A 13,454-nucleotide genomic window follows, 5' to 3' on the forward strand; every position below is an offset into this window, starting at 1 on the left:
TATTGACTGATTGAATAATATTGACTTATTCAAACGAAGGAGGGAGTCCCAAACATTCACGAATGAATATGTTGACTAATTCAAACTAAGAGTGAGTCCCCCAATTCAAACTAAGAGTGTGTCCCCCATTAGTTAATTTAGTGGAAGATCATGGGTTTATAGCAAACAATACTATCTCTTCTATTGGTACGAGACCTTTTGAGAAGCCAAAACAAAATCATAAGAGCTTATGCTCAGAGTAACAATATCAAGTGATTTCTCTCATTTAACTAAATAGGACACAGGGAATGAGGATTATATTCTATTAAAAAAAAAAAATTTCGTCTGTATATATATTAAAAAAAAAAACAGGGTATTAATGGTATTTTTGAAAATTGAAGAATTTTTTTAGAATAAAATATTAATGATTTTAGATATTGTTAAAATTTATAGGTATTTTAGAGATTTTATTAAAAGTTTTTAAGGATATTATTAAAATTGTAGAAAGATTAAAAAGAAAATGCAAAAATCGGATATTTTTTTATTAATTGAATAAGGACGTGAATAAATGTGATTTACCCAGAACGAATAGAAAATGCAATTACGAAGTTGGATGAGTTAGCGGGCGGTGCAGTTTACGGCAAGTATCAAAATTCAGTTCTCAGCCAATTTTTTCGCATTTTCTTTGGGACAAGCAACCGAAAAATCACACGGATCGAGAGGTAGGAGGAACAATCCGCCGATTTGCAGCATCAATTTCGATTCGAATTCTGTAATTCAAATCGAACAATTTGGCATCAATGGCTGGCCTATCGCTCAAGTGCGGGGATTGTGGCGCTCTTTTGAGATCCGTAGAAGAAGCTCAAGAACACGCTGAACTCACTTCTCATTCCAACTTCTCTGAGTCCACTGAAGCTGTTCTCAATCTCATCTGCACTGCTTGCGGCAAGCCCTGCCGATCCAAGACGGTATGAATTCCGAGGCAGTTTCTTTGGATTTTATATCTCATTCATTTGCGTGCTTTGCTGGAATCTGTAATTGTGTTTAGTAGAACCACGTATTTTGAATCTTTTGTGGTGTTTGGTGGAGTAGGAAAGTGATTTGCACACGAAAAGGACTGGCCACACTGAGTTTACTGATAAGACTTTGGAGGCTGCAAAACCAATAAGCTTGGAGGCCCCGAAGGTAGCTGCGGAGTCAGAAGATGGTGGGGATGCAAGTGCTAGCAAGTCTGAAGGTATAGAACAAGTCTTGCTATAATCAGTTCTTTAACTTTGCATTCATCAATGAATTGTGTGTTTGATGTTAAAGAAAGAACATATTTGCTGAAATGGACCCAGGTCTTGACAATTAATGTCTAAGGTTAAATGGTGTAGAGGTTTGTGGCTGTCTGATGGACATCCATTTTGACAATGCCAGTTCTAGAGTTCAAGTTATAGAGAAAAAACGCCTCAGTTACACTATCTCCAACTTACTATTTCAATGGCAAAAACAGGACAACGAGTCCCAAGGTCACCTTTTCATTCACTGTCCAATGGTATCTCAGAAATTACTTATTTTCTTTGTTCGGTGGACATCCTTTTTAAGACGAAGCTAAGTCCCTGATGTAGGATATTAGGCAACGTAAGTTCTTAGGTTGTAATGTTAAATTGATCTATTCTGTAGTATTTTCCCCTGGTGGGTTCTTGATCACCAACGCTTCATTCCTTCCTTCCTAGTTCCTGCCATTCACGGACCTAAGAAAGAAGCTCTAAGCCAAAATAATGTAAAACCCAGTGAAAAACACCCTGGGGGTTTATCAATCAAAGGAAGAAACTGAATGTGACCTCACTACCACCATGTTTTATAGGTTTTCATTCACAAGTGTTGCAAGTTAAACGATAAATACGTAAATTGATTTGACTTACCAACCTATGAACTTAGATGCACAACAGCTTTCATCATTTTTCTTCCCACTTCTCCGGTGCATTTCATTTGATCAATGAAGTTGTCTCTAATATTAAAAAAAATAAAAAGACACCTTTGTTCACACCACCACCATCATCTCCCTTTCTTCTCTGTACATCTCTCCAATTAATTTATCCCCAGACCTTATACCTTCAAGTCAGTCGGCACCATGCATGAAATTTTTTCTATGAAGCGTTCCTTTTAAATACGATGGTCTATCATTAAAAAGGACATCTGACTAGAAAAAACTAGTGTTGTGCAAGGAGAAATTGGTATGAGAGGCCATGTGTGCAATCAAGCTGCATATTTGTTGTCTTTCTATTGGGTTACTGGTACTTTTTTCCCCTGGAGTGAACTAGTAACGTACTATTATTACTATTATTTCATTTGTATCCAGAAATGGTTGTGCCAGAGGTGAACAAGAGTATATTGGAGGAACTTGAATCTATGGGCTTCCCAACAGCACGAGCAACCCGTGCACTTTATTATTCTGGTGAGATGTTTATAAAGTTGAAATGCAAGTTTCTTTTTATTTTCATTTCAAATTTCCTGTTAAATGATTCAGTATAGCCTAACATAAGAATCTTTTTTTCTATTTGTTGTTGTGGTAATTTAATATGGTCATATACTTGGAGATTTTGTGTACAACCCATGCAATATTATTTCTTCAAAACTGGAGTATTGATAGTCAACTTATTGGAACTCTCTAGTAAACTAGTATCTGAGTTCAGTGTTCACAACTTCCACGACTCTTACTGGAATGTTTTGTGGACCTCCTTTTTCAATATTCTTCCAACATAGGTAATACGATTTGGAGTAGCTTTTTGTAACTACTCCATTCAGGGTCTTTTGTATGCTTGTAGTGGGAGCGTGAATCACTGTCACTTTTTTGTTGTTGTCGTCATCATCGTAGTTATGATTGATTGAGGTGTGCTGATATATTTTTTTTTGGATGATCTGTCTGTATTCTTTAATTTGTATTACTTCATTTTTTTATTTGTGTTTCATGTCAATCAAATGAAGTTGGGTCAAGCGGTTGTTCAGTGAGATTAGTTGAGTTGTGCATACAAGCTGGCCTAGACACTTATCATTGTCAAAAAAAAGTCCCTAATAAAGTTAAGTTTCTCACGAAAAAGAGAGAATCAATCCGCTCATGTAGAATTAAAAGGATTATGGAGTCAAATTATCTTTCCTGATTGGAAAAATTGTAACCAAAGTGAAGATACTTTATACTTCTATGTTCCTATTACTTCCTTATGGATCTTTGGATTAGAAGCCCACTTTTTTTGAGAGAGATAAAAGTATTTACACGGGCATACAAAAAAACCAGTCCTAAAAGGAGTTTTGGACTAACGAAAAATATGACTCCAATCTAAAAGAACAAGACTAACTGATAATTACAAAACTGTACATGGTAAGTTCTTCTTAAAAGGGCCTAAGCATGCTCCTCAAAGCATTAGTAGTGCTTTATTTTGGTTCTTTTCCCGCCTCATCTCATCCATCAGTTATATAGACCATTTTCATGCATAATATTGGGATATTCAATTTAATATAACTATCATTTCTCTATCTATTAATTAACAAGCATTCGTTTCTCTCATATTAGGAAATGCAAGTCTGGAGGCTGCAGTCAATTGGGTAGTCGAACATGAGAATGATCCAGAGATAGATCAGATGCCTTTGGTATGACATGCTGTTCATATTTTTTTTAATATTTTGTATCTTTGATTTTCTCTTTATGTCTAATTTCCTTTACACATACAAAACAATTATTTTTTTTTTCATAAGAAACTATTCATTGATGTATGAAATTTACAAAAAAGAAAAAAAAAAGAAAAAAAAAAAGAAAGAAAGAAAGAGAGAGAGAGAGAGAGCCCCAAACCAAAGGATGGGTTCACCATAGAGGTACAATTAGTTTGGTTTGTATTAGGTATCCAAACACAGAAAAAAAAGAAAGAAAAAGAAGAGCTTATCAAACCGATCAAAATCTACCAAACAAATTAAGAAACTTGCAGAATCAACCAATGCTGCTCAAATTGATGAAAAAACCAAATCAAACAAACCATTCTGTTTTTAAGTTATATAAAACTGAACCAACTGACACAATGTAGCCAAGATGTATGACATCCTTTCCATTTTTGTAATCTTCGTTGGCAGGATGTCATACCATCTTTCTTACATATTATATTGTTGTATTCCAAGTAAAAAAAATCTTGACAGAGACAGTAGGCCAAAAGGACATATGACATCCCTGTGTGCATTTTTAATCATTGCAGGGAATGACACCTGACTTTGTATTTATCTTGCAGGTTCCTAAGGATACAAAGGTCGAGGCTCCCAAGCCTGCTCTTACACCTGAGCAACTGAAAGCAAAACAGCAGGAGCTAAGGTATAGAGTAGGTCACTCAGTGAAATGAAGCAAGTATTGAATAGACAGAAGCATGTTTGTATTACCAAGCTTATTTCGATAAATTCCTCTCTAGTTACTCATCCTGGTTGTGTGTTTATGTTAATTTCTCTGGTTCTCTTGAAACTCAAGCTTTATTTTAATGCTTTAAAAGCAATTTTATTTAATCTCTTTATTTTGCTGAATGTTACTAGAATAAAAATCCTATGGTCATCAAGCTTGTTCTATACCTCTCATCCAGAGAGAACTTTATCCTTTTCACCCTCGAAAATCTCCTCAGTTTTTATATGTTAAATTCAACATTGAGCTAAATTGTTCTGTTCTTTTTTTTCCTTTGGGTTTTCAACTCTACTGTTATTTTTGGGTAAGATTGAATTAATTAAAGAATACAATATAGGGGGAGAATAATATATCTCCCATAATTCAACAAATTTAAAGAGTGACTTCCAATTAGATTGTATTACGTAAGGATTACAATTTTTTTTAACGTCCAAAGGGACTACAATATCTATTTTCCCCGGATCAAATCTGTTATTTAACTTATTCCTCTGACTGCATAATTGCCAGTTAGCATTGTTTTGTTAGGTGAACGAGCAAACTTTTGGTGATTTTCTTGCTATTCTGTTTCTCATATGGTGAACTATTTTTTAGGGAACGAGCTCGGAAGAAAAAAGAGGAGGAAGAGAAGCTAGCAGAGAGAGAAAGGGAAAAGGTATTTTTGTTACATTCATTTTTTTTTTTTACAGAAATCTTTCAAGAAATAATTATAATTATGAGGAACATTAGGATGAAGACTTATCGTATTTTCATTCTAAAATTTTTTTGTTGTCATTTCTTTTATTTCTTTCATGTTTGTGTTCTAATTTTAATAATCAAGCTCCTTTTTTCTTTCTTTACTTTGGTGATTGAACTAGAAGTCGGGCCATGAAAAAGTGAAAGTAGTAAAGCTGGGTCTTTTAGCTTTTTAAGGACTGTGACAACTTGAATATATAATATAACGTGTTTTTTTTTCCAGGAGAGAATTCGAATTGGCAAGGAGCTCTTAGAAGCAAAAAGGATCGAGGAATTAAATGAGAGAAAAAGGTACTTTTTGGGTCTTTGTTACGGTATTTTTAAGATTGATAGAATTGTTCATATCTGTAATTGTTCTTATGATATTGAAAGCATGATTACAGTTTGATAGAATTGTTCATATCTGTAATTGTTCTTGTGATATTAAAAGCATTATTACGATATTGTACTCAAGCTTGTTCCCTTTTTCAACTGCAAAATACCTTTCCCGTTGTAGAATATTGGCCTTGAGGAAAGCTGAAAAAGAAGAAGAGAAAAGAGCCAGAGACAAAATTCGTCAAAAACTTGAAGAGGACAAGGTATTTTGATAGTTCCTGATCCTGGAGTTTTGTTTGATTAATGCAATGAAGCCATGGTTAAGATTTTCATTTTTAATATTCTTTTAAGTGCGTTGTTCTTCTTGAATCAATCTGCATTGATTTCTGACTGTGATTACTTTTCAGATTAATCTAAAATATTTTAAATGCATCGCTGCATGTTGGTTTACGGAAATTATTTTTAGTGTTGTGGTTGTATTTACACCTTTAATTATTTCTTCAGTAACCTCAGCCGTGAAAAGAAGTGATAATTAGACTGCAACCGGTAATTTCAATTATTTAACTAGCGGGGTTGGTCTACTGGTTAAAAGGCAGAGACTAATTTCTTTGGAGTCATGATTTGAAACCTCGGTGGTGAAATCTGTCTCATCAGTGTGTATTATCCTTTTCTAAGTCAAGTCAGCCCAGCTAGGATATTTATATACTGGATTTTCTTAATTCCAAATATAATGAGATTAATTGAGATTTGTTAAGTGAGCATGGATCATGAAAAACTTCCCATTATAATAATGTTTAATAAATAGGACTTCCCAGATAAGCTATGCCGATAAGCTAACAGATTAAAGAACAGAACTTTCCGGAGCAAAAAGATCATTTAATGAAAGCTTAGTTTATAAACTTTCCCCTTCCATTAATGGAAACTTATTCTCTCATAAAAAAAATAATGAATAATATGCAAGAGATATGGCGGTGTTTATGACTATTTAGTATTAAAAGGTTGCTACCAACAGAATGCTCATCATGAAATGAGTTTTAATTTTCTTCACCTTGAAGAACAAAGTTTTATGCAAAAGAAATCCTGATGGTCCAAAAGGAATGCTATTTTGGCTGGTAAAGAGTGAAAATTCTTCATTTTTGTTTTAAATAAACATATTACTTATGTTTTAGTTGTGGGAAATATGATAATAGAATTGAATTTTGTCCTAAAGAAGTTATTTTCCCCAGGCGGAAAGAAGACGGAGACTTGGGTTGCCAGCAGAAGATCCTTCCACTGCGAAACCTCCCGCCCCAGTTGTTGAAGAGAAAAAGGTATTGCCTGCCCTTCCGGATACGGAATCTACTCTTTAACTTCTGAATTGCATAGAGTACCTGTGATTAAATATTAGTTTATCTGAACTGCAGCTCTCGTTGCCGGTTAGACCTGCTTCAAAAGCAGAGCAAATGAGGGAATGTTTGCGATCATTAAAGTCCAATCACAAGGTAAATATATTTGAGATTTCATAAAACCCTCCAACAAAAATAGGAACTCACAAGAACCCACTCAAGTTACAATTACTTGCCTATATGCGCGCACACACACATAGAAGTACAATTACTTATATTATTGGGTATAACTGGAAAAAAAAAATTGGACTTTTACACCCGTTAGGAGTTGTGAACTTAGCCAAGTCAAAGACGTCACTCCTAATTTCTTGAACGTCAATACTGAAATGATAATTTCTATTCATCTTTCGTTTCTCAAGTAAATTCCATTGATTAGAGTGGCCGCTTGGCTTACTGAACTGCTTCTATTGTGGTAGGAGGATGATGCTAAAGTGAAGAGGGCGTTTCAAACCCTTCTAACTTATGTGGGAAACGTGGTGAAAAATCCTGATGAAGAGAAGTTCAGAAAGATTAGACTCAGCAACCAAACTTTCCAGGTAACTGCCCCAATTGGATGATTAATGGGACTGTTGTCCTTTTTTTATATTGATGGCCCTTTTTATGCTTCTCTTTTGCCGCGATTTTTTTCTGGTGAATAACTCTCTAATCCAAAATACTTCATTATATCACATACTTGCAAACCAATTATCTGTTTTCAGCTGGACCCATAATATATAACAAGCAATGAAGCAAGAATGATCTTTCTCCATTGGAATTTATCATTCGACCATTAACATTATGACAGTGAACTTGATTTTGTGATACTTGCTGCCACTCCGTGGCACGATTAGTTATCCTCTTTCTTGTTCATTGTAATTTTTAATCTAGAAATAGTTAAATAACAGATTTGATCCGAAGACTTCGACCTATTGTCTATTTAATCGCAAAATATTAGAAGTTATTATTTCGTACTTGAACTTTGAGATTGTGATTCTATATAGTTCTTCCTGTTAGTACTGTAGACAAAAGTTTGCTTATTTGAACTGAAGTGATATATGGGTTTGAAAAGTAAGTGGTGTGATCTTCATAGAAGGGATTCATTATGTGGGTTTGGAAAGTGTCACATGCTCTAATTATTTAGTCCAGCCATTTTCATTCTGGTTGTATCATATCAAATTAGTAAATGTTTTTTTGTAGTAAAAATTGTCACATCATAGTTAGAAGTTGAGTAATGTATAAGAACTAATTAGACCCAACCATAAAAACTTCAGGATTAAATTGATAAATTTATATATTCTCGAGCACATCGCTTGCAGTCCCGTCCCATTCTTGTTACGTTATAGTGAAACTAAACTGGGATTACTGATTGGATGCAACAGGATAGAGTGGGTGCACTGAGAGGAGGAATCGAGTTTCTAGAGCTGTGTGGGTTTGAGAAAATTGAAGGTGATGAGTTCTTGTTTCTGCCCAGAGACAAAGTTGACAGAGCAGTGCTTAATTCAGCTGGCTCTGAGCTCGACTCTGCAATTAAGAATCCCTTCTTTGGTGTTCTCTAATTTCATGTTACAGATAAATTTAAAAAAACAAGAAAAAAAAAAAAAAAACATATCATCTTTTCTTTTTTCTTTTGCTGCTGCTGCTGTGGATATGGTCCAGATTATTGTTGAAATTTTGTTATTTGGTGACACTACATGCAAAAATATTTAGGGCATTTACCATTAAATAACAATGTTTTCTCAGTGATCGATGCTTTTTATTTATCCTTTAAAACTTTTGTAATGGTTTCTAAACTTGAATTTGTTTGTTTGGTAAGTTTGTTATTAGATTAATATATGCATGTAGGGTTTAACAAGTCAAGTAGTGTTCGTTCCTTGTCCTTGAGGCTCGTCGGTCTGTGAATTCTTTAAGATAGGTCAGACAGGCTAGGATTGTTGAAGTTCTCCTTTTATCCCTTGTTTTTAAGGCTCGTCGGCCTATAAATTCTTCAAAGTAGGCTAGACGGATTGGAATTGTTGAAGTTCTTTTATGTTATTAATTTTAGTTTAGTTTGATCGTTATAAACTAAATTCGATGTCGGAAGTTTATATATATATATATATATATATATATATATATATATATATATATATGGGGTATTGAATATTACATGTAATTTTGAAATTATAATTTTTAAAAATTTTGTTGGTAAGATATTATTACGATATATTTTTTTAATTAAAATGTTAATTAGATTAAATTTTAAAAATAAACAAATAATCGAACTGTTCCCGCTCATTTAAACGGCAGAAAGGAAAGCCCGAAGCTGACAGTTCTCTCTAATCTTTCCAAGATCCAAGATCGATAGATTCAATACAATAATTTCTATGCTTCTTCTTCGATTGAATGGAACTGGAAGTAACAGAATGAAAAATCTTCATGTTCTTTTCAAGCCAAGGATTGCCTTCTTCAATTCAACGTCTTCTTCATCATCACCTCAGATTTCATCTCTGGAAACCCATTTCATCGATCTAATACATGCTTCCGATTCGACCCACAAGCTTCGTCAGATCCATGGTCAACTCTACCGCTGTAACATCTTCTCCAGCAGCCGGGTCGTGACCCAGTTCATCTCTTCGTGTTCTTCGTTAAATTCTGTCGACTATGCGGTTTTGATCTTCCAGCGGTTCGAGTTGAAGAATAGTTTCCTCTTCAATGCATTGATTCGAGGACTCGCTGAAAATTCCAGGTTCGAGAGCTCAATTTCTTACTTTGTTTGCATGCTGAGGTGGGAAATTAGCCCTGATAGGCTTACTTTTCCGTTTGTGCTCAAATCAGCGGCGGCTCTTTCCAATGGTGGCGTTGGGAGTGCTTTACATTCTGGGATTGTGAAATTTGGACTTGAATTTGATTCTTTTGTGAGGGTTTCGTTGGTGGACATGTACGTGAAAGTTGACGATTTGGGTTCTGCCTTGAAGGTGTTTGATGAAAGTCCTGACAGAATTAAGAAGGAAAATGTGTTGATTTGGAATGTTCTTATTCATGGGTATTGTAGAGTGGGGAATTTGGTAAAAGCTACGGAGCTATTCGAGACAATGCCTAAGAAGGATACAGGTTCTTGGAATAGTTTGATTAATGGCTTCATGAGAAAGGGGCAGTTGGGTCCAGCAAACGAACTGTTTGAGAAAATGCCTGAAAAGAATGTGGTTTCTTGGACTACAATGGTGAATGGATTTTCACAGAATGGAGACCCTGAAAAGGCACTGCAATTTTTCTTTTGTATGCTCGAAGAAGGCGCACGGCCGAACGATTACACAATTGTCTCTGCACTTTCAGCTTGTGCAAAACTTGGTGCCTTAGATGCTGGTTTAAGGATCCATAGATACCTTTCAAGCCATGGTTTCAAATTGAATCAAACGATTGGAACTGCACTTGTGGATATGTATGCAAAATGTGGAAACATTGAGTCTGCAGGAGAGGTGTTTCGTGAAATAAAACAAAAGGGTCTTCTTACTTGGAGTGTTATGATCTGGGGCTGGGCTATCCATGGACATTTTAAGAAATCTATACAATACTTTGAATGGATGAAGTCTACAGGTTTAACTTCATTTTGCGTTTGTTATTCTCTGAAGTTTATTCTTTGTTGTCCATAACTCAAAACTCGGTATGTTTGCAGGAACAAAGCCAGATGGGGTGGTGTTTCTAGCTGTTCTTACTGCTTGCTCACATTCTGGACAAGTAGACGATGGACTCGAGTTTTTCGACAGTATGAGGCGAGACTACTTGATTGAGCCTTCTATGAAGCATTACACTCTGATTGTAGACATGCTAGGAAGGGCTGGTAGACTAGATGAAGCTCTAAAGTTCCTAAGAGACATGCCTATCAATCCGGATTTTGTGGTCTGGGGTGCTCTATTTTGTGCTTGCAGGGCTCATAAGAACATTAAAATGGCCGAATTAGCATCCGAAAAGCTTCTTGAACTTGAACCGAAGCATCCGGGGAGTTACGTATTTTTGTCGAATGCATATGCTGCTGTAGGAAGATGGGAAGATGCAGAGAGAGTGAGAGTTTCAATGCGAGATCGAGGTGCACAAAAGGATCCAGGATGGAGCTTCATGGAAGTGGATGATAAGTTACATAGATTTGTGGCTGGTGATAATACTCATAACCGTGCCCAAGAGATATACTCGAAATTAGATGAGATAAATGCAGGTGCCAGGGAAAAAGGATACACAAAAGGAATTGAGTGTGTTCTTCATAACATTGAAGAGGAAGAGAAGGAAGAAGCACTGGGACATCACAGCGAGAAGTTGGCGCTAGCTTTCGGGCTCGTTAGTACAGCCCCGGAAACGACGATTAGGATAGTGAAAAACCTTAGAGTTTGTGTGGATTGTCATTCATTCATGAAATATGCAAGTAAAATGAGCCAGAGAGAGATCATTCTGCGGGATATGAAACGATTTCATCATTTTCATGATGGGGTTTGTTCATGTGGAGATTATTGGTAAAAGATTGTTGATCAGAGAAGGTGGAACTACTGATGCTTTTGTTACTGAGGTTGCCACTTATAGCTAAGCCTACTCCCATACTTCTCGAATCTCCGTTCTCGCAAAATTCTCGACATCAAACCATTTTCGAGATATTCGGCTCCGTTTTTAACTCTCACCAGGCTTTGTTGGATGAAAAGAAAAGTTGAAAAGTCCCACATCGGCTAATTCCTTAGGGAATGTTCATGGGTTTTCAAGGAATACTCCCTCTATTGGTATGAGACCTCTTGGGGAAAAGTCCCGCATCTGCCAATTTAGGGAATGTTCATGGGTTTTCAAGGAATACTCTCTCCATTGGTATGAAGCATTTTGGGGAAGCCCAAAGCAAAGCCACAAGAGCTTATGCTCAAAGTAGACAATATCATACCATTGAGCAAAGCCACGAGAGCTTATTCTCAAAGTCATACCATTGTGGAGAGTCGTGTTTGTCTAACACACTCATCGATTAATTTTGATCAACTCCCTTGTAGGTTTGTTCTTTTCCTCTTGATGATCGTTGGTTATATTCGTTAGTTCTTCTCTTAATTCCATGGTCTACTTGCCAATCTGCTAGAGTTTCTTTTTCATTAATTCGTTGATTGAACGTTTGAATTCGAGTCGTTGAGTTTAATTTCGTGTTCTTGGTTTCTTTTTCTTGTTGTTTGTTGATCGGGAGAGTGGTAAAAGTTCGTTAACTTGAATTGTTAAGGCTATTTTGTTTGTCTCGTTTATGTTTATGGCATGAACAATGGGAGTTTTGCCTTAGATTTTCATAATTCTGTGGTTGATTGTTTTAAAATTAAAGGAGTCTGACTTTCGTGGATTGTAGTTTCAGGACTGATGGCTAAGAGCTCTACTTCAAGCAAGAGCATGATGATCTTGGTAAGGAAGCAATCAGTTATTGATGATGTTCTTTGATTTCTTCCCCCAAAACCTAGAAAAATCCTAACCCCGTCGCGAATTGGTGAGCGACGTGAAACGCCGTCGGAGGCGGACATTGATGATGGTTTCCGTCGAGGTTAAATGGCGACGTCGGCGGCAACAGAGCCTCACCGGTTCGGACCGCCGTCGATTTCTCGAATTTCTCCGCTACTTCGACTCTCAAACCCATCAATGGCAATCGAAACCCCCTCGATTCTTCCAATCTCATCCCTTCCATAGACTCCTCCCATCCGGATGACCGCAACAAAAGAGCTTACCGAAGGGAGAGAAGAAGAATGGGATATTAGGATACCAGGTGTTAGCTCTGATACCAATTGTTAGGATCGCTCAACAACGCTCACACTCAATCAAGATGAATCCAACAAATCGGAGAGATAAAATACAAAGAAAGGAAAGAACATCAGAGAAAGAAAATACGACACTGGATGATGAACACAAAAAATCAGAGAGAGAAAATACAAAAAAAAAGGAAAAAAAAAATATTGGGTAAAGATTTTATATGGATGACTTTACAGTAAAGACAGAATACATAGAATATGAGAAGTATATTTTGAGATCACCATGTCTAATGGGATATATATATGGTTTTAATTTATAAGTATAAACTATAGCTTTCAGAGATATAATCTAACAAATATATTTCTATTCCATCTTTACCTTTACCAAATATCTACTATATACTATCTTCTATTCCAAATATTCATATCCTAAATATTCTTTAAATTTTATTTAGTTTTGGTACTTAAAACAACTCAATTTACACTAAGCATATTTTGTATCATATATTTATGGTGGTAAATTATTAAATATGTTTTATGAAATAAAAAATAAAAATAAATATTTTTTTTTGAAATATGTTGACATATTTTATATAACTGTTTTAATTTTTATTATTAATTTATATATTGGATGAATGATTCTTTTGAGGATAGATCAATCTCGATGTAAATACGATTGAGAACGTGAATACGATATTAAATTTGTATTAGATGGCATCTAATAAACTTCATTCTTATGGTCCGTTTAGGCTTAGAGCTAACAACAATTAATCAAAAAAACATTCAATACCCGTTTAGTTAGGTTTTGTTTAAGATGTGGAACGTTAATAAAATATTACTGTCCAATTTTAGATAATTAACCATGGTTAAAATAATTTTTAGTAAATAAGTAATTTATTTATTTAATTTTTTTTTGTCCAAATAAAT

At 35.4% G+C, this 13,454-nt stretch overlaps 2 protein-coding genes across 6 annotated transcripts; both read left to right on the forward strand.

Moving 5' to 3' along the window:
* Positions 1-560: 560 nt before the first annotated feature.
* Positions 561-8,545, forward strand: LOC111779095 (ubiquitin-associated (UBA)/TS-N domain-containing protein). Its single transcript, XM_023659158.2, has 12 exons — positions 561-947; positions 1,072-1,216; positions 2,324-2,419; positions 3,533-3,609; positions 4,236-4,315; positions 4,985-5,045; positions 5,349-5,416; positions 5,622-5,703; positions 6,667-6,750; positions 6,844-6,921; positions 7,242-7,361; positions 8,184-8,545. The coding sequence occupies exons 1-12, from the start codon at positions 780-782 to the stop codon at positions 8,358-8,360; spliced, it is 1,236 nt and encodes a 411-aa protein (XP_023514926.2). The 5' UTR covers positions 561-779; the 3' UTR covers positions 8,361-8,545.
* Positions 8,546-9,076: 531 nt separating this feature from the next.
* LOC111778282 (Tetratricopeptide repeat (TPR)-like superfamily protein) lies at positions 9,077-12,814 on the forward strand. 5 transcript variants are annotated; one of them, XR_015413206.1, is made up of 4 exons: positions 9,077-10,377; positions 10,457-11,798; positions 12,137-12,189; positions 12,277-12,813. XR_015413206.1 is itself a non-coding variant. In XM_023658003.2 (2 exons), exons 1-2 carry the CDS (start codon positions 9,168-9,170, stop codon positions 11,287-11,289), a joined length of 2,043 nt encoding a protein of 680 aa, XP_023513771.2. In that variant the 5' UTR covers positions 9,077-9,167; the 3' UTR covers positions 11,290-12,130. The 5 variants fall into 5 exon arrangements, 1 of the variants encoding a protein (XP_023513771.2); XR_015413208.1 differs by having other exon boundaries at positions 10,457-11,794; XR_015413205.1 differs by having other exon boundaries at positions 12,137-12,814.
* The last annotated feature ends 640 nt before the right edge of the window (positions 12,815-13,454 follow it).

Source organism: Cucurbita pepo, chromosome 17, assembly GCF_057944985.1.
Source record: "Cucurbita pepo subsp. pepo isolate OVF chromosome 17, ASM5794498v1, whole genome shotgun sequence".
NCBI classification, from domain to species: domain Eukaryota; kingdom Viridiplantae; phylum Streptophyta; class Magnoliopsida; order Cucurbitales; family Cucurbitaceae; genus Cucurbita; species Cucurbita pepo.

Coding starts and splice junctions, on each gene's coding strand:
- LOC111779095 (XM_023659158.2), top strand. CDS start 780: ATGGCTGGCCTATCGCTCAAGTGCGGGGATTGTGGCGCTCTTTTGAGA. Junction 4,316..4,984: donor GCAAAACAGCAGGAGCTAAG/GTATAGAGTAGG, acceptor ACTATTTTTTAG/GGAACGAGCTCGGAAGAAAA. Junction 6,751..6,843: donor CAGTTGTTGAAGAGAAAAAG/GTATTGCCTGCC, acceptor TCTGAACTGCAG/CTCTCGTTGCCGGTTAGACC.
- LOC111778282 (XM_023658003.2), top strand. CDS start 9,168: ATGCTTCTTCTTCGATTGAATGGAACTGGAAGTAACAGAATGAAAAAT. Junction 10,378..10,456: donor TGAATGGATGAAGTCTACAG/GTTTAACTTCAT, acceptor GTATGTTTGCAG/GAACAAAGCCAGATGGGGTG.